Raw genomic sequence first — 26,853 nt, 5'->3', positions numbered from 1 at the left:
CCACACTCCTCCTTGGCCTGCCCTGAACATGGCACCTTGGCCCCCTGGCAGCGTGCCTGTGCTTCTCCCTCGGGTCCTGCTCAGACCCTTTTCCTCAGCAGAACCTGCACATCCTGCTCCACATCACAGGGCAAGGCCACTCCTCCTCCTCCGGGAACCTGTACTCAGATCTCCTTGGATGGTGCTGACTGATGGGTGCAGGGAATATGGAAGCCCAGCTCCATCACCTGGGGTTTTGACAACCCTGAGATGTAACTTACACTCCAGAGCCCCCCCTCAGGATCAGACGGAAGCTACCCTCTGCAGGACCAGGCCAGAAATGGCACCATTTATCTTCACGCCTCCCCACTCTCCACCCACATCCCTCCTGTGTCCCACTCCTTTCCAGGCTCATTCTGGGAGCACTTCCTGTATAAACACTTGCACATGAGTCCTCAGCTAAAAGCGTGCTCCTGGGGAAGCCCTTGCTCAGCCCTGCCGCACCCACGGTCCAGTCTGCATATGGAACTGTGCTGCCCCCAACCTCACAGCCACCCTGGGCCTCTGTGGCTCCATCTGTATAAAGGGGGTGCCAGGCTCTGGCCCTGTGTGGGCACTGCTGCTGTTCTGGTCCTGGATGCCTGCTCCCCACCCCCACCCCTTTGCCACAGCCAAACTCAGTCATCAAGAAAAGAGGAGCCGGACTCATTTAGGAATGAACAGTTGTTCTCAGCTCACAGAACCAAGTCCTCCGGCTGTTACAGCTCATTACTATACCCCAGCCGTGCTCTGAGAAGGATTACAGAAACGGCTCTGGTAAAAATCCCCAGCAGAAATAATGTGCTCCTGCTGCAGGGAGCCCTGTAGATCTGACGATGGTAATCTGCTGCCCAAGCACGTTCAGGCGTCTGCATGTCAGTGGGGTCGCAGCATCTGGGCAATGGTGCTTGTTTTGGACCCCTGTGCAGGACTTTACACAGCTGCTGGGGGAAATGTGAGGCCAAACCGGCCCACGGAGGGAAACTGAGTCTAGACAGCAAGAGGCCCGGGCAGGTCACTGCTCTGTTTGGATCCTGCTGGTGACCCGCAGGTCACTGTCCCCTACTAACCCTCAGTTTTCCCATTTGAAAAGTGGGGATGGTGTCCACCCTCGCAGGGCTTCCCTCATTCACAGAGAACATGTCTACTGAGTGTCCCTCCACCCTCCACTGGGCCCTGGGGCCTCACAAAAGGCTTGAACCCTACCGTGTCCTTGCCCTCGTGTTGCTCCTGGTTTGTGGGGAAGATGGTCAGGTAAGAAGAACAGTGAGGGTTAGAGAGAGAAAGGGAGTGTGTTGGTTGGGGTCAAGTTAGCACATCCAGGGGCTGGCTGGTGGCTTGGGTCAGAGGAGCCATGGGTGTTTTGGTCAATGCTATGGTGTCACTCTGACTTGGGTTTGGGGCCCAGCTCCAACTTGATGACCTTGGGCAAGTCCTTCTGCCTCTCTGAGCCTCAATTTTCTTGAGGAATCATAACAGTGCCCACTATCAGGCCTGTGTGCTGATGAGGATTACATTGTTTGAAACCCGACGCAGAACTGGGCTCAGTGTGGGTGGAAGTGGCTCCCCTATGACCCCAGTCCCCCAGGTTGGGGTCCTCTGCTCCCCAGAAGAGTAGGCCAAGGGGCTGAGAAAGGGGCAGGTGGATTCCTGTGCCGGATGCAGGGCTGAAAGTCCAGGGGCAATCCGGGTCTGCTGGGAGAGCCAGGTCGCCCCTATCCCTCCCTCTGCTCTGGTGAGTCCAGCCACCAGAAGGTCTGTGGGGCAGATCCTGCTAAGCCTTCCTCCCTTCCCCCCAGCCTGCAACTCCACACACTCACCCCATCCCCGGGGCACACCTCACTGGGAACTGATACTCAAACACATTATCCAAGGGCCTGGGCTGGCCAAGCGGGGCTAGCTGGGCCCTCTGCTACCCTCTGTGTCCAGGGCTCAGGCCCTCTGTATGGAAGCATCAGCTTCCAGCCATTAGATGTGAATCCAGGCAGAGGCCGAGATGAAAGCCACACTAAGCCTAGCTTGGCATGCCTCATCAGGGGAGTCCTTTTCCCTCTCTGGGCCTCAGTTTCCATATCTATAAAATGCGCAAGTAAGAGATCGCTGAGGTCCCTTTGCAAGTCATTATAGCCTTTATACTCTGTGCCCCAGAGAAGCGAAGGCAGCCCAGACTAGAACCCAGGCATCCTGCCCCCCAGGCCAGGGCTCTAGGACCATGAGGGTAAGCGGAGGGAGGCTCCCAGGTCACAAAGCTGTCAGGCCCTGAGACAGTGTGGTGGAGTCAAGTGCTCAGGCCTCTGAGTGTCTTAAATCCCAGCTCCTAGTTTCCTGCATATGCCCTACCAACATGCACCCGCTTCAAGCACAAACCAGAGGCAGGCATTCCCATCAGGGAGGAGAAGATCGGATGACTTCAGTTCAAATCCAGTTCTGCCCTTTATCAGCTGTGTGACCTTGGACAAGTCACTTCACCAAATCTGTGCCTCCGCTTCCTCATCTATAAAATGGGGGTTCTAAAATCTGCCCCACTGGCCTTTGTAGGGATTAAATGACCTCGTGCATGTGAAGAGACTGGCATAGATCAAACACTAAGTGGACGTTCCCTTTCCTTGGGGTGTCTTCCCCTCCTCCTATGTCATTACCTGGCCTCACCTCCCACTGTCCATCTCAGCTACTTGTACTTCTCTTCCCTTTGGTACATGCGCACGCTCTCCAGCCTCCAGCCTGTTCCTTCTACCAAGAATGCCTTTCCTCCCTCCCGTTCCCACCATTCCCAATCTTACTGCTTTCATTGCTCAGCTCAGATGAAAGGAGCTCTGTGCTAACAGACAAGAACACAGATAACAGGGGCTTCAGAAGGGGCAGTTTTCTGCCCACAGTGGCCTCCTCCAACTTCTGCCTGGGTCAGAGTCAAGCATGTAGAGCATTTTTCACTCCTGCCCTGCAGTACACAAAAGTGCCCGCTAGGTGGTGATAAAACAACAAGGTCCCAGCGGGATGAGCCATAAGGGAGGCCAACCAGGCACTGTCTGCATCATTCATTCATTTCTTCAACAAATATTTTCTGAACACCTGCCATGTGCAAGACTGTAGGATGTCAGTGGCAAACAAAGCAACAAAGTCCCTGCTCTCAAGGAGCTTATGTTCTAGTGACAGGAGGTGAGAGAGAAGAAACACAAAAAATAAGGAAATAAAGCAAGAAAAACCAGGACAGAGATGAAGGCTTTCCAGAAACACTGGGGCCCGCGTGCATCCAGACTTCTGAGTGAGCATTTCTTCAGGGGACAGCAGGATCAGTAATCACAGCATCACTTAGGACCTTAGAGTGGCCGAGCGGAAACATTCCCTACCCCCTTGTTCACAGCGTGCTCTGTGGACATCAGCACCACTTGGGTGCGAACAGGAAATGCACATTCTCAGGTCCGCTCCAAGTCTACCGAATCAGAACCTGCGTTTTAACACGCTCCCCAGGTAATTCTTTAATTCACATTAAATTGAGAAACTCTGCACCAGCTAGAGTTCTGGGGGTGACCCATAGCCGTGGGCCAAATCTGGCCACTTATTTTTTGTGTGATGCCCATGAAAGAATGGGTCTTGCCCCCAAAAAAAAATCTAGGAATTTTATGACACATGAAAATTACCTGTTCTGTAGATTTCAGTGTCCATACATAAAGTCGTATTGAAACACAGCCATGCCCGTTCGCTTTATGTATTGTCTGTGGCAGCTTTTGGGCTATAACAGCAGGGCTGAGTAGTGCAACAGCGACCACATGGCCCATGAAGCCGAAAATATTTAGTGTCGGGCCCTTTGCAGAGAAGTTTGCCGATCCCTGCTCTAGTTCGGCCTCCTTGAATAAGGAATCAGGGCCCAGCGAGGGGCAGTATCATGTCAAGGCTCATAGGAGCCCTGCTTTTATTTCCATATCCCACTCCGGGTCTTGTTTGCACAGCCTCTGGTTTGGGCTATTGAATTGCCTTTGCCTTTTCTGGGTTTGGAGTGATAGCCACATTGGAAAAGTTTTGTGACTGCTTTATGATGTAATCAAGACATTTCAATGAAATTTCCATTTCAGATGAAACTCGTTTGGATCCCAGAATGAGCTATGGGTACCCATGGAAACTCGGTTCATTTTACTAGAGTGTGCATGACTGATATTAAGCCTTTTCCTGAGAAGGAAGGGGACCCTGGGCTCCTGAAGAAAGGAGAAGTCTTTAGCGGGGGGAGGATGGTCAGTGCTGGAGCGGGAAGGAGTCTTTCCTACCCCTAACCCACCCACAGAGTGAGGGGGCCAGACCCTGTCAGGTGCTCTGAGGCTTTGGGCCGGGCCAGCGGTTGAGACCTATCTCAAGTCACCAAGGACTTCCCTGTTGTGTCTCCAGTAGGAGTTTAGGGGGCTTGTCAGGAATGTGGGTACCAAGAGGGGGCAGCAGAGAGGACAGTGATCAAGGCCTGGCCTCTGGCTGGGGATGCAGCTCAGAGCAGCTCTCCCCTGCTCAGCCCCATCCATGATTCCCACAGTCCTCAAGCTCGAAGGCCAAGCTTAGCCTGACCCGCCCCTCCCCACATGCACCAGCTGCCCAGAGCAGCTTACGTTTCCCCTTTTGGGCCCATGCTTCCCACCTCAGGACCTTTGCTCCTGCTATAGCCAGCCAATGACTGCAGTGCCCTCTCTCTGTCTCCTGACTGCCTCCACAGATCCTCCCCGTGATTCAGGGCCCAGCTCAAAGTCTACCCCTAAGAGAAGCTTTCTCTGGCTTCTACCAAGTTAGTTACTCTGCCTCCTTGCAGCACCTTGAACACTGAACCTTTCTCAAGTTCAGGAACACCATTTCTCTATCTTTTCTCACTTGCTGGATGGGAAACAGAGAAGATAAGAGCGCAGCCCACAGTCATTCACACTTAGATTTAAATATCAGCTTAGCCACTTATTAGCTGTGAGAACTTGGACAAGTTTCTTAACGTTCTGGGCCTGTTTCCTCATCGGCAAAATGGGAATAATGACAGCACCCACCAGAGAGGGTTGCTGTGAAAATTAAATGAGATAATGCATGTAAAGGACAGCCACGGACACACAGTTGGCAGTCAGTAAATGTAGCTCACATAACATGTTGGAATAATATTATTACTAATCATTTGTTGAACGAACAGCCAGGTGGCGCATAATTCTGAGTTAGAGATTTGACCGGCATTGATGGACCCCTGCTCTGTGTGTCTAGCATTGATGGACACCCGCACTTTTCTATATGCTGCCTCCTGCAGTCCTTCACTATGGCCCATGAAGCAGCCATACTGTCCCTCCCCAGCCTGCAGCTGTCCCAGGGCTGTTTGATCTTCAGGTGTCTCTGGGATGCTTGCCAGGCTGAATCACTCTATGCCTGAGTGGGTGTGGGGAGGGTTAGGTTACAAGGTCAGCCTCGGGATGCTTTGGTGGGACCCCAGCCCAGAGGAACAAGGCTGGACTCTAACAAGGACTGAGAGGAACAGTGGAGAAGAGAGGGAGACAGGCCTCCAGGTCAGCTGGTCAGGGCTCAGGAGGGTTATTGGGTTGGTTCAGGCCCTCAAATTTCCAGATTCAAGAAGTCAGGGTGGGGACAAGTCCCAGAGATCGGGCAGAAGCCGGATGACCAGAACACAGGCCCAAGGGCTGAGCAGGCCCCTCAGCCAGGCTGACCTAATCCAAGACCCCTGAGCTATCCGTACCCCCTGACCAAGGACAGGAGGGGTCCAGGCCCTGGAGCAGGGGAGGGGGCTACAGGGGACAAGTGCCACAGCTGTGGAGAGTGAAGCCATCAGGGACAGGGAGGCAGGAGTGGACATGGACGTGGCTGGGCCCCATTTTCTTCCCCTGGCCAAAGAGTGAGGATGAAAGTCAATCCTATTCTGTCAGCATTTCCTGTGTACCCCCGAGGCCCAGGCCCTGGGCTCAAAGCATACCAACCACAGAGAATAATTGTCCCCATTCTATGGTTTGGAAACCAAGGCTCAGACAGAAGTGCTTTGCCTGATGTCACCTGGCCAGCTGTGGCCGATGCAGATCTTCTGATCCAGCCTTGTTCTCACAGAGTCTCAGAAATGACACAAGCCACAAGTACCTTTCTGCTTTTAAAGAGGCCCTCAGGTGTGTCCTACACCGACCCTCATGTATGAGCTACATAAAAAATGACCACAAACCTAGCGGCTTCCAGAACCCCTTTACTGTCTCACAGATGACCAGTCACATGCGACTGGATAGAAAGCTTGAGAGGAGATCAAGTTTAGAAATAGACCCTAAAAGACCCGCATTTAGTATATGAGAGTGAGAAAAAGATGGATCATTTCATAAAAGGTGTTGAACAACTTGCTAGCTTCCTGAAAAAAATATGGATCAAAATTTCAGTAAAAAATTAGACCATAAAGTTACCAGGCCTAGAAAGCATCTATCTATCATCTATCTATCTATCTATCATCTATCTATGTTTATGTGTGTATATATATATGTGTGTGTGTATATATATATATATATATATATATATATATATATTTTTTTTTTTTTTTAAATGAAACCCAATGTGAGAAAGGCTTTTTACATGAAAAAGCAATTTTAAGACATGGCCCCCCAAACTCTTCCATACTCTTCCCATCAAGAGGTGGGGTCTCTGTCCCCTCCTGGAATCTAGACTTGGTGACTGTGTGACCGATAGAATACGGCAGGAGAGATGCAGCACCGTTTCCAGGCAAAGACCTTAAGAGCCTGAGAACTTCCCGTTCTGTCTCTTGGAATGGCCCAGGCTCCAGGCTGTGAGGAAGTCCAGGCCACAGGGAGGGGGCCTGTGTAGGTGTCCCACCCAGCAGCCCAGCAGAGGGCCTAGCTGACGGCCAGGCTCGACAACCAGACACCTGAGTGAGGAAGCCTTCAGCTGCCTGCAGCCCAACCACCATTCAGCTACATGGCCCAAAGGAGCCTGAAGGAGACCCTCTTGCTGAGAGCAGCCAACTTCCAGAACCATTGAGATAATAAGGGAATGATTGCTGTTGCTTTAAGTCACTTTGTTTTGGGGTAATTCATTATGCAGCAATAGATATGCTATGACACACTCTGTGTGACGAAACCTAGAAGCCGTAAGAATAAAAAATGTCTTCAATAAAAATAATTAACAAAATCATACGACAACAGACTGGGAGAAATACTATATTTACAACTCATATCACAGACAAAGGGCTAATGTTCTTATTGTATAAATAGTTACCTATAAATCACTAAGACAAAGATGCCCAGCTCGCCTGAATAGGCAAAGGATATCCATAGTTTATAGAAAAGGAAATGGTTCTTAAATGTATGAAAAGTGCTCAACTTGGCTCAAAAGAGAACCATAAATTAAAATTACAATAAACTACCATTAAAAATAATAATGTACAGGAGAAATAGACACTTTCATACATTACTGATAGGAGTGTAAATTGAACAATTTCTCTGAAAACCATTTTATCAGAATCTATCAAAATTTTACAGTGCACATATTTTTTGACCCAGTAATTCTCCTTCTAGGAATGTATCTTACAGATGTATTTATCCACGCACAAAATGACATTTGTGAAAGGCTCTCTGTTGTGGCATTGTAATGGTAAAGGTGGGAAACATCCTAAATGTCCATTAGTAGGGGCTGTTCATTATTTGTGGTTCACTCCTACAGTGAAATAGTCTGCATCCCTATAAAGAATGAGGCACCTCTGTGTGTACAGATGTGCAGTGCTCTCCCGGATACAGTGCTCAGTGAGAAAAACGGGGTGATGCAGACTGTATGTGCTACTATTCAGGTGAAATGCATGTTATTGTATGTATTAAACATCTCTGGAAAGATGTGACTGCCTCTGGGGAGAGGATCTGAGTGGTGGGGGTCAGGGTAGGAGTGGCAATTTTCACCTCGTGTACCTTTGGGAATTTGTCTTGTGCATTTATTTATTTTAATTTGTTTATTTTGGCTGTGTTGGGTCTTCATTGCTGCACGAGGGCTTTCTATAATTGAGTCGAGCAGGGGCTACCCTTCGCTGTGGTGCGCAGGCTTCTTATTGCAGTGGCTTCTCTTGTGGTGAAGCATGGGCTCTAGGTGCTTGGGCTTTAGTAACTGTGGCACTCAGGCTCAGGAGCTGTGGCGCACGGGCTTAGTTGCTCTGTGGCATGTGGGATCTTCCTGGACCAGGGATCGAACCTGTGACCCCTGCATTGGCAGGTGGATTCTTAACCACTGTGCCACCAGGGGAGTCCTCTTGTGCATTTATTATCTATTCCAAAACTAAAGAAAAATACTTATTTAAAAATAGTACTTGAGTAACTGGTTAATCATTTGGAAAAACATTAAGGAAGAACCCACCTCAAACTGTATACACAAAATGTTCCAAATGAATTCAAGTTTTAAATGCAAAAGTGAATTTATAAAAGTCCTAAAGAAACTTCCTTTCTTACTGTCATTTTGAATTTCTGCATGTTCCAAATTTCCATCCCTCTGCCAGAGCTGTGCCCTGCCAGTCAGTCACCCAGGTGTCTCCCAGGCTGCCATTGCCTGGAACTTACTAAGAGCTCCATGAATCTCAGCTGCATATTAATTTGTTTTCCCCATGAAGCCCAGGTCAGGCCTCTGATCCCTCTGCAGTTCGGATCCTTCCTCTCCCAACTATTTCACCTGATCCCCTTCAAGGGCCCTCAGCTGGCTCCATCCTCAGGCTCCATGGCCACCATCCAGTAGCACCTACTGAGCGCCAGCTGAGTGCTTTGCCTTGGGAGAGGGGCCCATTGACACGTCACACCCCCTCCTGCCCCTGGTGGACAGGCTTGCCCGGTGTCCTTGCCTGACCTGTTGTGAGGGAGGAGCTGGGCCCAAGTGTCACTACTGATTAACAGAGGATGGAGCACAGGGCTGTGCTGTCCCCAGAAGCCCTGGCCTGGGGACAGAAGAACACCTTGTTGTGTCAATGTTTGAGGTATTTCAGAAATTGTCCCCGAGGTGGCCTAGCAGTTCCGATTAGAGGTCTGTGGGTAAGACATTTATTAATGTGTTACTTACAGGGGGAGATGGCAGGACAGGCACTGGCCAGGGACCCAGGGGGCCCAAGGAGCCAGCTTTGGCCCCTCTAGTGATTTGGTGTGTGACCCCAGGCTGGGGATGTCACTCTCTGTGTCTGTCTCTCTTTCCTATCTGGGCCTTGAGGGGGCAGAATGGATTCAGATGAAATCCTCAGAGCAGAGACCACCAGGTAGGGCTTTTGCCTTCTAAGTGCTCCCAAGCCTGGGAGCAAGCATCTGAGCAGCTGCTGGCAGAGATGAAGCCAGCAGAGCTCAGGGACAGGTCTGCACCCCTCCCACTTGTCCTGAGTCTTGCTTCAGCATCGGGGTTTCCTTGGAGGTGCTACTGTTTATCAAGCACCTGATATGTGTTACCTTGTATGGTTAGGCCATTCAAGATGGCTGCTCTCTTGCTCTCTGTGTATCCCCTGCTCAACTAGTCCCTGCTTCACTCACGTGACTATCCAATCCTCTTAATTATAGGGCTTAATTAGTCTAGTAACTGATGGGCCCATCTGACATCAATTTCCCCTATAAATGGTAGCCTCCTTCTCCCTTGGGTAGTAAGACTGCTGCCATGTCCTGCCCCCCGTCTGCATGGCGGGGTGTTGTTCTAGGACCCTTTGTGTATGTTCCAATAAACCACTGATGTCTTTGTCACCATCTTCAGGCTCTTTCTTCAGTCTCGAGGCTGGACAACTACAAGGCTTACAGGCCTGCGGGGTGCAGCCCAGCATACCTGCTGTTGTAAGTACTATACGTGGTTATCCTCTCAACAAGCTGTGAGGGAGGAACTACTATTATCCCCATTTTACAGCTGAGGAAACTGAGGCATGCAGAAGTTTAACGACTTGTCCTCAGTGGGTGGCAGAGCTAGGATTTAAATCCAGGCAATCTGGCTCCAGAGCCTGAACTTCTTAACTCCTTCCTTCATGGCCTTGGTGCTTGATGAATACCTAATATGGCCCAGGGCCCATGCAAACATTGCTTGCTTAATCACAATAACCCTCAAAGGTAAGTGCTCATAACCCCATCTCATAGCTGAAGAAACTGATGCTTAGGAAGAGGATGTGAACTGACCAAGATCACACAGCTTGTAAGTGGCAGAGCTGGGATTCAGACCTAGACCTGATTGCAAGCCCAGGGTCTGACCATGAACCCACAACCCCTAGCATCTTGTCTCTGGCCCTATGCATGACCTGCCTCCAGCCAGTCAGCAGGTGTTCAGCACACTGGGTGGCCCACAACCAATTAAAATCCCTGTCACAACAATGGGCTTCTTATGGGGACTTGCACCAAGTGTTAAAGAGGTCATTCTGGGATTCAGACTGTCCTGGTCCAGGCTCCTGTGTATGCACAACAGGCCAGGCTCCGAGCCCGGTCTGTGTGACCAAAGCCCCCTGCCTGGAACAGTGTGACCATGATGGAAGAGACTTAGAGAAGATGGTCAAGGCACTCAGGCCCTGGGAATGGGGATGATCTGTGACTGCATTCCCTTCCCCCAGCATAGGTGGCATGCTCTGACAGTTGTAGGCACCTTTACAGGCATCCACACACATTCACACAAGACTCTCCCCTGGATGTCCCTTTACCCACCGCAACCCCCAAGTCACGCCTGCCAGTCCTGAGCCTCTGCGGCAGTGGGTACTCAGAGGTAGGCCCAGGGGGCCAAGGGCATGAGCCTGGACCCAGCCCCAGGACCAATCTCAGTTTCATAAAGGCTTGATCACACACACAGATGCACAAGGCGCACACGCGGAGCCCCAGTTACTCCTCACACAGACACACCGTCACCGCACAACTGCAACCCACAAGCCCCCACTCGGGCCCGGTCCCCGGCGCCAGCCCACACCTCCGCCCCTCCTGCTCCGGCCCCGCCCTTCCCGAGGCCCCGCCCCCTCCCCGGCCCACTTCCGGCCTGCGCGGTCCGGGCGCAGTGTCCCGCGGCTGCAGAGGTGAATGCGGTTAGTGCGACTCATGAAGGTGTTTGTGACTCGCAGGATCCCCCCCGAGGGCAGCGCCGCGCTCGCCAGGGCCGCAGAGTAAGAACCCGGCGCCCCCGCACCGCTCCGGGCGCCGAGTCCCCTCCCGCCGGGCGCGCGTGTTCCGCGGGTTGCGTCGCGGGAAGGGGCTGCGGAGCCCCGGGATCTCGGGCACCCCGCACGCGGGCTGACGCAGCGTCTCCGGGAGGGTAGGGGGAGGCCTCCGAGGCCCAGTCATTTTCGGTGAGGCGGACGGGACGGTTCGTGGGGCCGGAGAGATCCGGGGTCCTGCGCTTGGGCCTTGGCCAAACTTTCCAACCTGGGCCCGGCCGGGACGGTCTTGGACTTTGGTGAATCGTAGAGAAAGTACTCTGGGGCCCAGCTTTCTCCAGGCCCGTTGCAGTGACGCTGGGACCCGCATCTCCCCTGGCACTTGCAGTGGGGTTGGGGACGGAGCCCTTCCCAGTCGTGGGCCTGGGGAGAGGGGAGACCGCCCAAGAGACAAGGTCCAGGCGGTTAATCTTTTACCCTCTGTGGTCACTTGGTGTGATCAGGAACCTTGGGACCAGTCACGGGCCTGCCTGGTCTCTTTGGACGGTTGGCAGGGGGCCTCTGGTTGCACTTCTTAAATCGAACCCTGCTAGGCCAGCCTCACCAGGTGCTTCATATACGTAAACTCTGAATCCTTCAACACTGTGAAGTCAGTACTGTAATTTCTCTTTACAGAGAAAACTGGGAGAGGTTAAGTACTTTCCCCAATGACTGTATGTGGCACAGCTGGGATGTGAACTCAGCTCTGTCTGCTGCAGTCTGAGCACTGCATTATGCAGGTTTGCACCGCCAGTGTCAGGTGGGGAGAGGGTGGAAACCGGCCTCAGAAACCAGTGCCAGGGGAAAGTGAGATTTGTTCGTTTCATTCAATGCAATAAAACCTTTACTGAGGACTTGCCATGTAGCAGGCAACGAGGAGGAAGGGGGGAGGGCAAAAACAAGGGCACTAATGGCAGCAGCTTACACTGTATAGCGCTGCGCCACAGGGGAGGGAAGGAGAGGGAAAGGAGGCCTGTGCCTGGGGCTTAGGCACAGAGGGGCTGCGGCAGGGAGTTCTGGGAAGTGCCAGCAGCTCTGTGTCTTGCGCATGTAGATGCTGCATACGTGTTGGCTGCACAGAATTAAATGTCAAGGGCCAGGAGGTTGGGCAGCACCTCTGGGAAACATGCCCGGTGCCCACCAGCCACCATGGAAGTGCCCCCGAAACTCCTGCGTGTTGAACTGCTTTGATCTTGTCCAAGTAGAAAGTCAAGTACAAAAGTTTTTCATTTCATGGACTCATAGGAGAGGATGTACAACCAGACAGGGAATCCAAGCCCCATCTGATGCCAGGACTGCCCCCACCGGCCTTCCCAACAATAGGCAGCCCAGGCCTGGGAGCTCCCTACCTGTGAGGCCTCCTGTGGGGGTGAGAAGGCTCTTCCTTGTGTTGAGCTGAGAGCGGGCCCTATGACTTCCTCCTTTCAGTTTAGGCCCTTTTTAGTCCTTGTGAGAGAGCTCAGCTCTGTGACAGCCCTTCATCCTTCAGGCACCCTCTCAGGACAGTTCTGAGGCTGCCCACACCTGACCTTGACTCCCCTCTGCCAGCCCAAGGCAGCTTGAGGCCAGAGCAAGCAGACCCACTCTGAGAGGGGTCTGCGGATGTGGCCGGAGGGGCTTTGGGGGCCTGGGGGCACCTGTGGGGCTCCCCCACTTCTGAGTGGTCTTTCCTTTGCCTTCAGCTGTGAGGTGGAACAGTGGGATTCCGATGAGCCCATCCCCACCGAGGACCTGGAACGAGGTGTGGCCGGGGCCCATGGCCTGCTCTGCCTCCTCTCTGACCGCATAGACAAGAAGCTCCTGGACACTGCAGGTGTGTGCACTGGGCAGGCCTGGGGAGGGTTCCAAGGGTGACTTGGCCCTGGTGGACATATCAGCCTGCTGCTGCTTGTTGCCCAGCAAGCAGGTCTTCAGTGACCTCTCTGAGCTCTGAGGACATTCACTGCGGTCCTAGGCCAGAGGGAGCAGTTGTGTGCAGCTCTCTCCTGGCTGTGAGTCCCCGGAGGAAGGCCTCAGGAGGGCAAAGACCGTGGTGTGGAGGAGAGCCAGGGCCCTGGGCCCTTGTCCAGCTCTGCTCAGCCTTGCTTTATGACCTCGAGCAGGGCCCTGCCTTTTCTGGACCTGTCTATAGTATGCTGGAGGGCCTTAAATCCCATGAGGAAAGATACAAACAATGCTTTTTCTGCCCAGTAGGAGCCAGTCTCAAAGTCATCAGCACAATGTCTGCCGGTGTCGACCACTTGGCTTTGGATGAAATCAAGAAGCGGTAAATGCAGCTTGGGCTCTGGAAGGGGGGCCTGGAGTGAGGGGTGACTACTACAGAGGGAAGAAGAGGAGCTGAGTAGTTATTTATTTTTTCTTCATATCCCTTGACCATTATGAAAACATAAGGTAGCTGGTGATAAAATCTGCTCATGTGTGCACAGGTCAGTTAAGTCTGAGCAGTCAGAAGCAGTGGGTAACGATGTCCAGGAAACACCCTTTTACATTCATTCTTTCTTTTTTGTGACCCCCACGACAACTTCTTCAAGTAGAAAAGGCAAGTATTATTATTTCCCTCTTTAGGTGAGGACGTTCAGAAAAGTTAAGTAGTTACTGGCCCCAGACTTTGGACCCCGATCTTCCATCTTATATCCTTCTCAAAATGGGAGATAATCAAGTTGGGAGTGAGGGCTGGCCATTCCTGAGTGCTCACTTTCAGCTCTAAGCTTCCCGACAGGCAGCGCGAAGAGGGAGCAAAGCTGCATTCAGGAATGTCCCAGCAGTACAAATTGGTGAAGGTGCTTGAGGCCACTGTTACCACCAGATCTTTGGTTTGTAGTGGGATCCGTGTGGGCTACACCCCAGATGTCCTGACAGACACCACGGCCGAACTTGCTGTCTCCCTGCTGCTCACCACCTGTCGCCGATTGCCGGAGGCCATCGAGGAAGTGAAGACGTGAGTGAACACCAGGCAGGGAGGTGGGCTCTGCTCAGCAGCTAGTACTTGAGGACCCAGTGTCACCGTGGCCCAGAGGTGATCTTGTCCCTGGCTGTGCCCCAGCTAATGAGGGGGGCAGACTCAGGCAAGATACTTAAGTGCACGGCAGAGCTGAAATAAACAGGACATGAAGGGAAATGGTTGGAGAGGAGCGTGGATCAGGAAAGCCTTCGTGGAAGAAGTAGCTGGTGGGCGTCCTCTTGAGCGCTTAGAGGGCCCTGCTCCCCTCCATCCAGGGCAACAGGGCTGGGCCTGTGGCTCCCCACAGCACTGAGGATACTGGGTTTGGAATCCCACATCCTGGGTTTGCAGCCTGCCGCTCTGCCCTGGCTGTGTGACCTCACGCAGATTGCCCTTTGTGGTCTCAGTTTTCCCATCTGCAGAATGTTAGGAGGACCTCTAAGGCCCCTTCCAGCCCTCAGATTCTGTGTCCCCAAGGGCTTTAAAGGAAGAGTCATTCACACTGCTTATCAGCAGCACCAAGTGGCTGTAGGTGTAACTCATGTTCCTCTCAATCCTTGACTGGAGGGCGGGGCCTGTCCCTTGGACCACAGCCCCTGCCCAGGGGTGTGGGGTCTGCGCAGTGGCCCTCATCTTTGCCCGAGACCAGGGCCTCTCACCTGTCCCCCTCCCTCCCTGCAGTGGCGGCTGGACTTCGTGGAAGCCCCTGTGGATGTGTGGCTACGGCCTCACACACAGCACCGTCGGCATCGTTGGGCTGGGGCGCATAGGTGAGGCTCCTGTCTACCCATTTGGCACCTGGCTCTCATGTCTTGGTTTGAGTCTCTGGCACCCCATGTCTGGATGCTGACAGTCCTTCTTTGGAAAGGGTCACTATACCTGTGTGCAGTAGGGTATCTCTATGAGAAGACACAGCAGCGTGAAACAGGCCAAAAAATAAAATGAGTTCCTTAAGAGCCCACAAGGTGACAGAAGCAAATTGTAAGAGCCAGAGTTCTTTATGATTATTAGCTGCACACATAACAGATAAAAGCAACGATGGCTGCAGGGTTAGGGCCTTTAGGAGGGGTTTACTGTTGGAGAGCCTGTGCCCCACCCCAGTCCTGGGTTCTGGAAGGCATTTGACTCCTAAAGCCTTAATTTGGGAACCAGAGGGTCCAGTGGACAGCTTACCTGTGATTCTGAGGCAGGGCAGAGCCATTTTCCTTCCAGTGGTCCCCAGCACTGGAGCAGTCCGGCATAAGGACGGTGGTTCTCTGGCATCCTGCCTGGTGCAGAGGTGAGGGTGAGGATGGGAGGTGTGCATAATTTGCCCAGCTAGCTAGCAGCCCTGCCTCCCACACTAGAGGGGTGCTTGGTGGGACCTAGCAGCTTTGCGGCATGTTCTGAGTCTGAAAATCCAGCTGCCCAAACCTGTCTCGGCAGCAGTGGAAAGGTGTTGAGAGTCAGGGCGAGTTGGCAGTTTGGCAGTGCCACCAAGAAGTCAAATGGAGTCTGTGGCTGCCCTAACAGAAGCAGAGGGTCCAGAAGGAGGAAGGAGACCGTGTGGTCAGACCTCTCCTAGGCTGCCAGGTCCCGTGTTCAGGGGAGGTTAGCAAATGGCCCTCGAGATGGCCAGAACCACGTGAGGACAGCACAAGCCAGTCACAGCCACGCAGGAGCTGTGGTGCTGCCTCCAGATCCCTGAAGGACTGTCACATGGACCCGAGGGCAGTGTGGGCTGGCAGGGGCTGGGTACAGTGTGGCAGGATTAGTTAACGTTGGAAAGAACCTCTCCCTGCCCCCTCCCCCCGCCCCCATCGCCCCCAGCCCGTCCCCCAGGGGCTTCCTCTCCCTGGAGCTGCTGGGCGCTTCTCCTGCCCTCTGAGGGGTTGGGAACAAGTGCTGACTCTGCCTCCTTGCCTCCAGGCCAGGCCATTGCTCGGCGTCTGAAACCATTTGGTGTCCAGAGATTTCTATACACAGGGCGCCAGCCCAGGCCTCAGGAAGCAGCGGAATTCCAGGCAGAGTTTGGTAAGTAAAGCCTAGATTTCCACAGGAGCCCCACCTGTGCCTGGCTAGATGGTTCTCCGTGTTTGCTGTAATGGCAGCACTTTGGGGCAGAATGCAGGAGCTCCACAGGGCCTGTGGTGTCCCTCAGGTGTCACCTGCCCTCCCTGCACGCAGAGGCCCATTCGGGGAGCGCAGGGCCTCAGCCAGGCCACACAGGGAGTCTCCTCAGTACCAGAGAGACTCCAGGTCTCCTGTCTGGCCAGGTCCCTTTTCACCATCGTCCATGTCCAGCAGAGCAGCAAGGATGGTGACACGTGTAAGGAATTGCTGGGAACTTTCACTCAGAGTTTCCTTAATAAACGGGTGAGTGCTTCCCCCGCCCCAGCCTTGTGCCCAGCTGGATTCAGCCCCCTGGCAGGTGCACACTGTGGTGAGCAGAGGGCAGGCTGGACTTCAGGCACTCCACCCCCTGGGCACACTGGGCCTTGTAGATGGTAAAAGCCAGAATGGCCCAGATCCCGCCATGTGACCTTGAAGAAGCTCCTGCCCCTCTCTGGCCTTGGTTCCCCACCTTTAGAGCAGGGGGCCTGGCTGAATGATGTAAACACCAGGATCCCACGAGTGGCTGTTGACTCTGTGCAGTTATCAGAGTCGTCCAGGTAGAGATGAGGCCTTCAGGAAGCATCTTGGGAGTTTCCACTATATGGGAGGAGGGAGGAAGGGTCAGGGTTCCCACCATCTTGCCGTCTCTAACCTGGGACACGGCACCTGATGGAGCCCTGTCCTCCGCCAGTGTCCATCCCCCAGCTGGCCTCTGAGTCTGATTTCGTCGTTGTGGCCTGCTCCTTAACGCCTGCAACCAAGGGGCTCTGCAACAAGGACTTCTTCCAGCGGATGAAGAAAATGGCCGTATTTGTCAACATCAGCAGGTATCCTGGGTCACTAGGCGAGCCTGGAGAGGGTCTGTCCCTGCCTTTGTGCTCTGAGGTTTTTCTTCTCTGTGGGCTGTCGATGAAACTCAGGCTGAGCTCACTGCTCTCCATAATCCAACCAACCAGCCAACTCAGAAATACAGTAAAGGCCGCAGAGCACATCCCAGGTGCTCAGAGCAGGACCTGTCTGGTTCCTGGCAGTACCCTGTCCTTGCTCAGGAAGTGAAGGCACCATGGCAGCAAATTACCAGGTAACCTTGTTCCTGTAACCACAAAGGGTTGGACGTAACGGTTTTTAAAGCCCTTTGGAGGCCGACCTTCATGGCACTGAGCCTGGGTGAGTTTGTGTGAGTTAATGAGCTTGCACCCTTATGCTTCTGGGAAGACAGACCCAAAACCCAGGTTGTCTTGGGTCCTCAAAATGTCCCCAGGGTGCCTTTAGGCCACTGAGCATGTTATAGGGGCAGACCTTCCCTCTCTGACACTCTGACACCTTCCTAGCTAGTGCCCTTGAACCTGCTTAAATCAGTTTGGAGGCAAAGATGGGCACTGGGAGGGGACTGGATGAGATCACTCCAAGGGCTTGTTCAACCCAGAGGTGACTGTGATACGGACGTTTAGCTGCAAAGGTGGTGCCCTTAGGGTGGAGCAAACATACGGGAACGCAGGGCTCACGCTGATCCTGAGAGTGTCGTTGCTTCCGTCACGCACCCAGCACTGCAGGACACGGGGTTGTTTATGGCACAAGTATCATTTAGTGCACAATGTGAAGTCTCTAGCAAATCAGTTCTCTACTCCATTGGTTCAGTCATGGGAAGGATGTCTGCTCACCCGGATGGATGAAGTTGGGTGTATCCTCGGGTCTCTGCCTGGCCTTGGACAGGTGCCTCACACGTGCTGCAGTGCTTGTCAGCTGGTGCTCAGGGGCCCAACACACATGCAGGCTCTGGGCCCCATTCATGCGATAGTGCGTGTAAGTAAGCTTTGATCCTCCCAGCACTCCTGGGAGGTAGGTAGTATTCTCCCTGTCATACAGAGGAGGATCCTGAGGCACAGAGAATTTGAGACACTTGCCCAAGGTCACACAGCTTGAAAGTGGCAGGGCTGGGGTTCTGTATTACTGTACAAACTATAAATAAGACTTACTGCTTTGAAAGTTAATGCCAAGTGCCAGGTTGATGGGAAAATTCATTCTCTTGATGGCTCTGCCCTAAAGGTGGCCTGGGTAGAGGGAGCTTCGGGGCACCCACATCACACTGTCATTCCCAGGGGAGAAGTGGTGGACCAGGACGACCTGTACCAGGCCCTGGCCAGCGGTCAGATTGCGGCTGCTGGACTGGACGTGACGACCCCAGAACCACTGCCTACAAACCACCCTCTCCTGACACTGAAGAACTGCGGTAAGAACTGGGCTTTGCCAGCAACACTTCAACCTTCCCCCCGCGGTTGGTGAAGCCAGGTTGTAGTTCTCCCAACACTTGGGTTAAGCACTATGCCCCTCAAAGATGGAAGCCACAGCTGCCAGAGATGGGAGTCACAGCTCCAAAGGCCCTCCCTCAGGCTAAGTTTTAACAGCCCCACCCTCTTCCCTGTCCCCTAGCCCCAGGGGAGGTAGATGCTACCCCTGTGACACCTTAGTGCAGTGGTTCTCAGACTCTGATACTCACTGGTCACCTGGAGGGACGGATCACACGGTGCTGGGCCCCCGTGGGCTTCTGCCTCAGTAGGTCTGGGATGAGGCCTGAGAACGCATCTCCCACACTGCTGCCGCTCGGCCCGGGAGCACTGGGAGAACCACTTACTTAGCATTCCTCTTCGGCCTCCTTTGTTACCATTAACAACTTTGTGCCGAGTTAATTATTCTTTATATTATGGTCTCTCTGTTCAGGTAGCTGGTGTGGTTTCTGTCCCCAGACTACTGTATAACCGAGTGGAAGGGCCTCAGGTTGTCTGGGCCAGTCCCTGCCCTTTACTCACATTCTGAAATAGAAAACCAAAGAGAAGGGCTGTAGCTGCCTTCCCCACAGTGAATGCTCCCATTATTGCAGCCCTACCGTCCCCACCCCTGTGCCTGTGTGAAAGGAACATTGGCTGTGATGGCCAAGCTGTTGTCCAGAGCTGGGAAAACCGTCCCATCCCCCCAAGGCCTGGGCGTTCAGCATGGTGGTGCCCTGGGTACTGCTTTCAAAGGCGCGCTTTAGGGACGAGTGACCTCACCTGCTCTGCAGTGGGGCCGGGGTGTTGCGCTGTGCAGCCTTTCGTCTAGTTATTTTGGGAGATCAGAAGCTTGGGGCGTCACTTTCAGGGGCACACGGTGTGGAGGAGCAGTTAAACTGGCACCTAGTTTCACCATCTGCTATCGAAGGGCTGGGTCGAGAGAGGCTCCAAGACCCCTTCCAGCCCTGACATTACTGTGTTCAGGATACATCATTCTTGTCACCCTTGCATCTGGGTTTCAGTAGCCCCAGGGGGATGGAGTGCTTACTGACAGGAGGGAAGGCAAATCTTTTTACTGGCACATCCTAGCAGTGAAAAAAGGGCTGAGTTAAGGATCTTGAACCACCCTTCTCATGTCTGTTGCTTCTTCTCCTTTCCAGTGATCCTGCCCCACATTGGCAGTGCCACCCACAGAACCCGAAACATCATGTCCTTGTTGGCAGCAAACAACTTGCTGGCTGGCCTGAGAGGGGAGCCAATGCCCAGTGAACTCAAGCTGTAGCCACACAGGAGACACTCGGGGCCAGGAAGCAAACAGCCCCCGGGATTCTGTCAGACACGCCCAAGCTTGATTGGACCCACAGGATGGGAACCAAAGAAGAAGTCGCATCTGTACTGATTCTGCGGAGGAAAAGACTGGTGCCACTGGATGTGCTGCCACTTTTGTAGTTGGAAGCATCTGAGCCCAAAGTGTATAATTCTATTAAATAATTCTCTGAGAGACCGTCTGGCGTGTAACTGGGAGAAGTTGACAAGAGCATCTGCTTGTGCTTCCTAAACCAGGGCCTCCAGTAACCGCAGGTTCTACTTCCCACCCCCGACCCACCCTCGAGCACTTCAGTTATCAGAACCTGTCCCAACCACCTTACCACTCAGCCTCTGCTGAAATGCCTTCAAGTGTCCCTCACTGAGGACAGGACCACAGCCCAGTGGTGACCACGGCAATTGGACGTGCTCCCTAGACCGTTGGGCAAATTAAATACACATGGCAGAGAGAACTAGGTAAAGTCACAGTACTCATTTTTTGGTCAAGAATAATCAAGGTAGGTGGGTTTCTTCATTTTTATTTTAAAATTAGTTTCAGCACCTTAATACTTTGTCCCTCCTGTCCATCTCCTCCTGCACCCCAACCCCCAGGTGGATGCCCTTTTCCAGTCACCTCACTCCTCCCAAGGCCAGGCCACCAGCACTGCCAAAGCCCTGCTCCTGCTGAGGGACTCGGGCTCCTGTTCTCTGCAGCGGAGCCGGACTGGAGAGTGGAGTTTTCACCCTGGGAGGCAGGTAAGGGAGCAGCAGAAAGCGCAAGATTTGGCAGGCCCTCTAGAAGTAAAACTGTGGTGAGAACCACATCTCACCCTTGTCCACGGCTCAGAGCACAGGGAAAGCGCAAGGGACTAATGACCAATAATTGTTATTAACTGACAGCATGAGATTATTTTCTAGGAAGCCTGGTTTAAAAAAAAAAAGTACTGGTCACAGGGTTAGAGAAAGCAATATTACTTCATTTTTGTTTCAACCTTAACAATCTAAGGCGAAGGAAAAGAACATATAATTAGTTACAGGTATGAATATGACAGATTTTTTATTTCAAAGTCTCAAATTTTGACCAGCACAGCACCACTGACACAGGTGCCCTGATAGAACTTTATGATTTGGTCACCAGAAATAATTATGCCAAGCTATAATTAAGGCTAACCAATAAAAATCCAGGTACCCAATACCAGTTAAAATTCAGGTAGAAACTACCAATTGTAGGAACCCTGGTTCTGGTTTTCCAGGGACCCTCTGAATTTTTTAAGTGCTACAGCATGTACAAGGACACTGGCCCACAGGCTTGCTTCTCACATATAGCAAGTGATTGACTAAGAGGTAGATGAGAGATTCCAGATTCCACTTAGCAGTAGAGAGGCAGGGCTCCAGCCGCTGTGTCAGAGATAGGTCCCAAAGCAAGTCCACTTAAGTGGGAGCTCAGGTGAGGGGGCAGCTTCCTGGCACCTCCTCCTCAAGGTAGAAGGGGAGGAGGGCTGCCACTGTTCTCCTGCAGTAGCACCGATTCCTCTTCCCAGGCCAGGCAGGGCCTCTCTCGGTCTCCACGCTAACCCACCTGCCTCGCAGGATTAATCTCGCAAGTCACTGGTCCCCACAGAGGGGTGGGTGTAGAGCCTCTTCACATCAAGTCAGAACATGACTGCTAACAATTAGCCACACACAACTGAACTTAACAGGTGATCCCATAGCCTCCAACCATCTCCCCCACATCTGCTGAAAGGAGAGTAATCAGAGGTTTCCCTTTTGGCTTTCCTCCCTGGAAATCAGTTCATGGGAGATGCTAAGCAACGAACATTATGAGTTTATCCACAGACAGGTGTGTAACTGCACACACTATACTGAAGAGAAAACACACACTAATTACTTTTCTAGACACAAGAACTGTAGAATACTTGCTCAACTATGCACAATGGCTTGTGTCTCTAAAAAAGCTGTATAAAAAATGAACTCATGTTCATGCATGAATTAAACTGACTTCACGAGCTCTACAGAGACACATTAACCTGTGCTGTTCCCCCTGGAAGCTTGCAAGCCAGGGCTTGGCCTAACAGGTGCTGCCAAAAGCCTTGATGTCACAGGGTCAGAAGACCACAGGTGGGGCCAGGAAGAGAGGCAGTGGGGCCCAGAGAGGCCCAGGGCAGTCACCCAGATGTCTCCTCAAAACAGTCTCAGATGCTGCTTGGTGACATCTATGCTCTGGGCTGCCCAACCCTCTTATAAAGTCTGGAAAATGTTTACCCATGAACACTCCTACATTTGGATTTCAAACATTCAGTCTTGGGTTGGGGCAACAACAAAAGTTCAGGGTCTGTACTTTAAAACTATAGTATAGAACAGTAATAAGACCCACAATGGAGTGGGTTGACTTCACTTTTGGTTAGTTTTTACCTGAAAACAGTAATCTAGGCCCAGGAAAGATGCCATATGTGGCATGAGAGTGTGAAGAAGCGAAGCAGAGAACGGGCTTGTCGTTGGGTGAGACGTGTCAGGCTGGACCGGCCCCCGAAATCTGCACGGAACAAAGGGTAAATTCGCCATAAAAGATCCCACTAAACAGGACTCCACATCATCAGAACAAAGACAAACACTAGCTCTTTTCTGACTTCCAAACATGGAACTGTAACAAATGTAATACAAGTTGGTTAAAATACTGCTAAAACAGCACATACAGAAACAGTACCTTACTTGTTGCTCCCTATAAGTACATACTCCTTTTACAACTTTGTTTTTAAAACCAGGAAAAACTGTTAAAACATCTATCTAACAGTGATGTTTTCAAAAGTATATATACACCTAAAAGTCCAGAGAATGCTTGCTCTGGACCCAGTGTCAGCACCATCAAAGTGCAGTGTCTGTGACTGCAAATCAGACAAAAGTAAAAAATACAGTACTTTCTGAAGCCTAGGACTAGCTCATGATAAACTTTAAAGCATTTCTGGCAGACAGGCATGTCCTCAAGGGCCTTCCTTTCAGACAGGCATGAAGTTGCCACTGGTTACACAAGTGCATTTTGCATCACTGTACAGGTATATAATAGTCTCATCAGAAGGTATATAGGAAATTTAACTAAATGCTTCAGAGTTTTACAAAAATTGCTAAAAAATTTTTTTTGCACTTCAATTTTTAATTTTCAAATATGCCACTTTTAATAACATTAATTACAAACTACTTTCTGACTGCATTACTCAACCCTAAGGAAGAACTTGGTTTCAGGGACCGGATTCCCTTCTCTGAAAGCATACATTTCACTCAGAAATGCAGCAGCACAAGCACTACACCTATTAATTCTCCACTTATTAGTCACTGAAATTTGCATGAGCCATTCGCAGCCTGAAGCCTCAAACCCAACGGCATTAACCACCAACCAAAAGAGATTTTAGTTTCCGTCCTGCTACTGGCATTGGCATTATCTTGAGAGGCTGGGTTAAAGCAAAGTGCTGGGGAGGTTGCTGCTCTGCCAGCGCAGGCAGGTGGTCTTGGAGTGTTTGTACAGGTGGCTGGACTGACTGAACCTCTTGCCACACTTCAGGCAGGCGTAGGGCTTTTCACCTGTGTGAACACGGATGTGCTTCTTGCAGTCTGTCAAGGTCAGGAAAGTCTTGCAGCAGATTTTGCAGGCATACTTGCGAGCCCCCTCTACGACCAAGACGTTGTGCTCTGATAAGGCCTTCTTGCACTTGGACAGGACGTCAGCGGATGCCCTCGTCAACTGCGGGGGGCCGGGCTGCGAAGGATGGCCATTTTCAAATGAGGACGTGGCCGCGTTCATCATTAGCTGGGAACTGGCAGAGTTCTCTGGGATCTGTGAGCTCCTGACAGAAGTTACCACTGGCATTTTGGGAGCTATGCGGCGGTAGTATGGAAAGTTACTGGCTCCTCCTCTAGGGGAGCCCATCATTACCCTAGAGAAGGAGGAATGCAACCCCAAACTAGACCTGGAAAAATCCATCCCAAACTGTTCTCCTCCTTGGTAGCCTGAGGTCTGCACACACGGCAGGCCCATCACTTCCTGCATAGGCCTGACAAAGTGGGAGTCCGCGGGCTCGCTGAATGGGTTCTCCACGTGAGAGCCAGGGGCCGAGGAGGGCCCGCCCGCAGGCCCAGCCTCTGGACTCAACAAATAAGGGGCCTCCCCCTCCAGCCTGCAGTCACTTGTGGTGTTTGGGATATTATCATCATTGTTCTGATTTGCACTAAAGTTACTTCCTCTGCTCTTGTTAAGAAAATTTGAAATGCTAAAAGTAGATTTATGTTCTAGGTTATTTGTGACTTCCAAAATATGGATGTCCCCTACCCGGTCAGTGCTAGACTGGGGATCTGAAAAACTCCGGTCGCTGCTCTCGGGGCTGAGGTCTATCTTCTCCGCACTGACCACCACTCCCTCCACCTCCACCGATTCACTGCCTTCCGCTTGGGAGGTCACGTCGCTCACTTCATCCTGAGGCTCAGGAGAGCTCAGGGGCTCAGATTTAACCACCACTCTCATGTGTTCTTTCTCACCAAGGCCAACCTCAGGGTTTTCGCACTGAAAACCACTTTTCTCAGTTGTGGCTTCCTGCTCAAAACTTGTCTCGACCTGAGTGGCGCGGGAGGCCATGGAGAGCTGGGCCATGTTGCCGGCGCTGTTGTCGGACTGGCTGGGCACCTGGGCATCTTCTTGAGCACCGAAAGACTGGTCAAACATGATGGTGCTGTCGTCCTGGGTGTCGGTCATCCCGTCAGCTTTAGGGTTATCCACGATTTTCAGAGAATCTGGTGAAAAGAACTCCTCCCGAGAATGAACCCCCGGCCCGTTCTCTGGAGTAACGTCGGAGATGGCGGACTCACCCAGGGTGGGGCGGAGGCGCTGTCTGGCCCGCTCCTCCGCAGACTGCTTGCGCTTATGCAGGCGTCTCATAGGGAAGGGTGTCCGCTGGTCCAGGTTACCGCGCATGGAGGAGCTCATGGGGGCCGGCTGCTCCTCACCACTCTGGCTGGAATTGAGGGCTGAGCTCACAATGCTCAGTCCCAGCTGCTGCAGCATAAAGGAGCGCTGCATGCGGGCGCTCTGCTCCTGCACACGCTCACTGGGGGGAGACATGGGCAGCGTCCTTGTCGTTAGGTAATGTTTACATGCCTTAACAACAGAGTTCAGGTGCAGGTGAGAGGCTGCCAGTAAGACATCCATAACATTGCTCTCCCCCAGCATGAGGGTAGAGGTATACATCATGTCAATCAGTGCGGCAAAGGCCTCCGCTGTCACTACCTCGCTATCCAGCTGGATCATGTTCATGGTCTGATCTCCCTCTGCCACTGAGAACAGGGCTCGGAAATGTGTGCTGCACGCTGCCAGTACTGAGCGGTGGGCTTTGAAATGTCTGTTCCCCACTACAATGACACAATCACAGAGCTGGCCATGAAGTCTCTGGTAGTTCAGCTGCTGGAAGATCTGTTCAAAGTGGCCAGGAAAATCCATGATCCTGTAATAAAAACAAAGAAAGCGCTGAGACAGAAAAGCTTAAGTCGAAGTCAGAGCACAGACGGTGCGATGACAAGAGAAGCATGGGGACTTCCCTGGAGGTCCAGTGGTTAGGACTTAGCCTTCCAATGCAGGGGGTGCGGGTTTGACCCCTGGTCAGGGAGCTAAGATCTCACATGCCTCACGGCCAAAAACCCCAAAACATAGAAGCAGTGTTGTAACAAATTCTATAAAGACTTTAAAAAAATGGTCCACATCAAAAAAAAAAAAAAAATCTAAAAAAAAAAGAGGCATGAATGGCCAAGCTTGGACCTTTCCAAGTGTGCGATGTTTCTGATGGTGGGCACACAGACCAAACACCTGTCCAATAAGGAGCAAATGCTGATTCGGCTAGCAGCCCTGGAAGCCCCCCCCACACACGCAGATCAGCTGCTGGCTGTTTACAGGCTCCCCTGCACTCTTACATGAACCACTTTTAACAATGAGGGCTCATGTTAGAAAAGACCAATGTGTGGGTGATGGCAATATCTATACCTGAGAAGTCAGAGTTCTGCATTCCCTGAGGACAATAAATACACTCCAAGAAATTATAAACAGTCTTTCAGCAACCTTAAATAAATGAAAAGGGCAAATCAACATTAGTGGGGAAGATTTCCAGCTATAGATGGTAGTAGACTGCACATATGCATTTACCTTCTCCACCCCATACACATTCCAGAAACCCCATTAAAAAGACACTAAAGCTTTCTGGTTTTGTTGCTGCTTCAAAGGTAAAAACCCACAAGGGAAAAAAGAATGGGAAGGAAGTATCAACAGCATTTTGGAAGCTGGTGAGCAGGTAAACGAATGAATGCTGACTTAGCATACTCAGAAAGCTGAATCCTAAACCTGCAGTGACTAAAGCAACCTGACATATATAAGACCCCCACCAACCCAGAGGCTCAGGACTGGCTGCCAAGGTGCCAGGGAAAGTGGAATGAAGATAATGCTAAGACAAGAGGACTGGTTGGAAGGCAATTAAAAAAAAAAAAAAATCTAACAGAAGTTCCACACCTGTGGCACAGAAGAGGTAAATCTACAGAGAGTAGATTAGTGGTTATCTGGGGCTGGGGGTGGGCTCAGGGCAGGACTACAAATGGGAAGACGGCCTTTTGGGGGCATGAGGGAAATGTTCTAAAAGTGGATTATGATGATTACACATCAAATTTTCTAAAAATATTTGTATACTTAAAACAAGGAATTTTGATTGACATGTACACACTGCTATATTTGAAATGGATAACCAACAAGCACCTACTATATAGCACAGGGAATGCTGCTTAATATTCTGTAATAACCTAAATGGAAAAAGAATTTGAAAAAGAACAGATAACGTGTATATGTGTAACTGAATCACTTTGCTGTATACCTGAAACACAACATTGTTAATAGACTATACTCCAATGTAAAATAAAAATTAAAAAAAAAAACGAGGGACTTCCTAGGTGGCGCAGATTGCCTGCCAATGCAGGGGACATGGGTTCAAGCCCTGCTCCCGGAAGATCCCACATGCTGCAGAGCAACTAAGCCTGTGCACCACAACTATTGAGCCTGTGTGCTGCAACTACTGAAGCCCATGTGCCTAGAGCCCATGCCCCAC

At 51.7% G+C, this 26,853-nt stretch overlaps 2 protein-coding genes across 4 annotated transcripts in view; one reads left to right on the top strand and one right to left on the bottom strand.

Annotated features, from left to right (window-relative positions):
- The first annotated feature begins 10,951 nt into the window (after positions 1-10,951).
- On the top strand, positions 10,952-19,928 carry GRHPR (glyoxylate and hydroxypyruvate reductase). The gene is made up of 9 exons (XM_057721526.1): positions 10,952-11,095; positions 12,808-12,938; positions 13,319-13,391; positions 13,947-14,063; positions 14,748-14,836; positions 15,975-16,079; positions 16,852-16,987; positions 18,260-18,390; positions 19,588-19,928. The coding sequence occupies exons 1-9, from the start codon at positions 11,013-11,015 to the stop codon at positions 19,707-19,709; spliced, it is 987 nt and encodes a 328-aa protein (XP_057577509.1). The 5' UTR covers positions 10,952-11,012; the 3' UTR covers positions 19,710-19,928.
- Positions 19,929-22,803: 2,875 nt separating this feature from the next.
- The window catches only part of ZBTB5 (zinc finger and BTB domain containing 5), a 38,348-nt gene continuing 34,298 nt past the window's right edge, over positions 22,804-26,853 (bottom strand). For all 3 annotated transcript variants that reach the window (XM_057721523.1, XM_057721524.1, XM_057721525.1), the window contains one exon: positions 22,804-25,215. In XM_057721523.1, the coding sequence (XP_057577506.1) occupies positions 23,181-25,211 (2,031 nt within the window). In that variant the 5' untranslated portion in view covers positions 25,212-25,215 and the 3' untranslated portion in view covers positions 22,804-23,180. The remainder of the gene's footprint in view (positions 25,216-26,853) is intronic.

Source organism: Hippopotamus amphibius, chromosome 2, assembly GCF_030028045.1.
Source record: "Hippopotamus amphibius kiboko isolate mHipAmp2 chromosome 2, mHipAmp2.hap2, whole genome shotgun sequence".
Taxonomy (NCBI): Eukaryota; Metazoa; Chordata; class Mammalia; order Artiodactyla; family Hippopotamidae; genus Hippopotamus; species Hippopotamus amphibius.
Note: the sequence above shows the minus strand (reverse complement) of the source record. Positions and strands in the feature narration are given on the sequence as shown.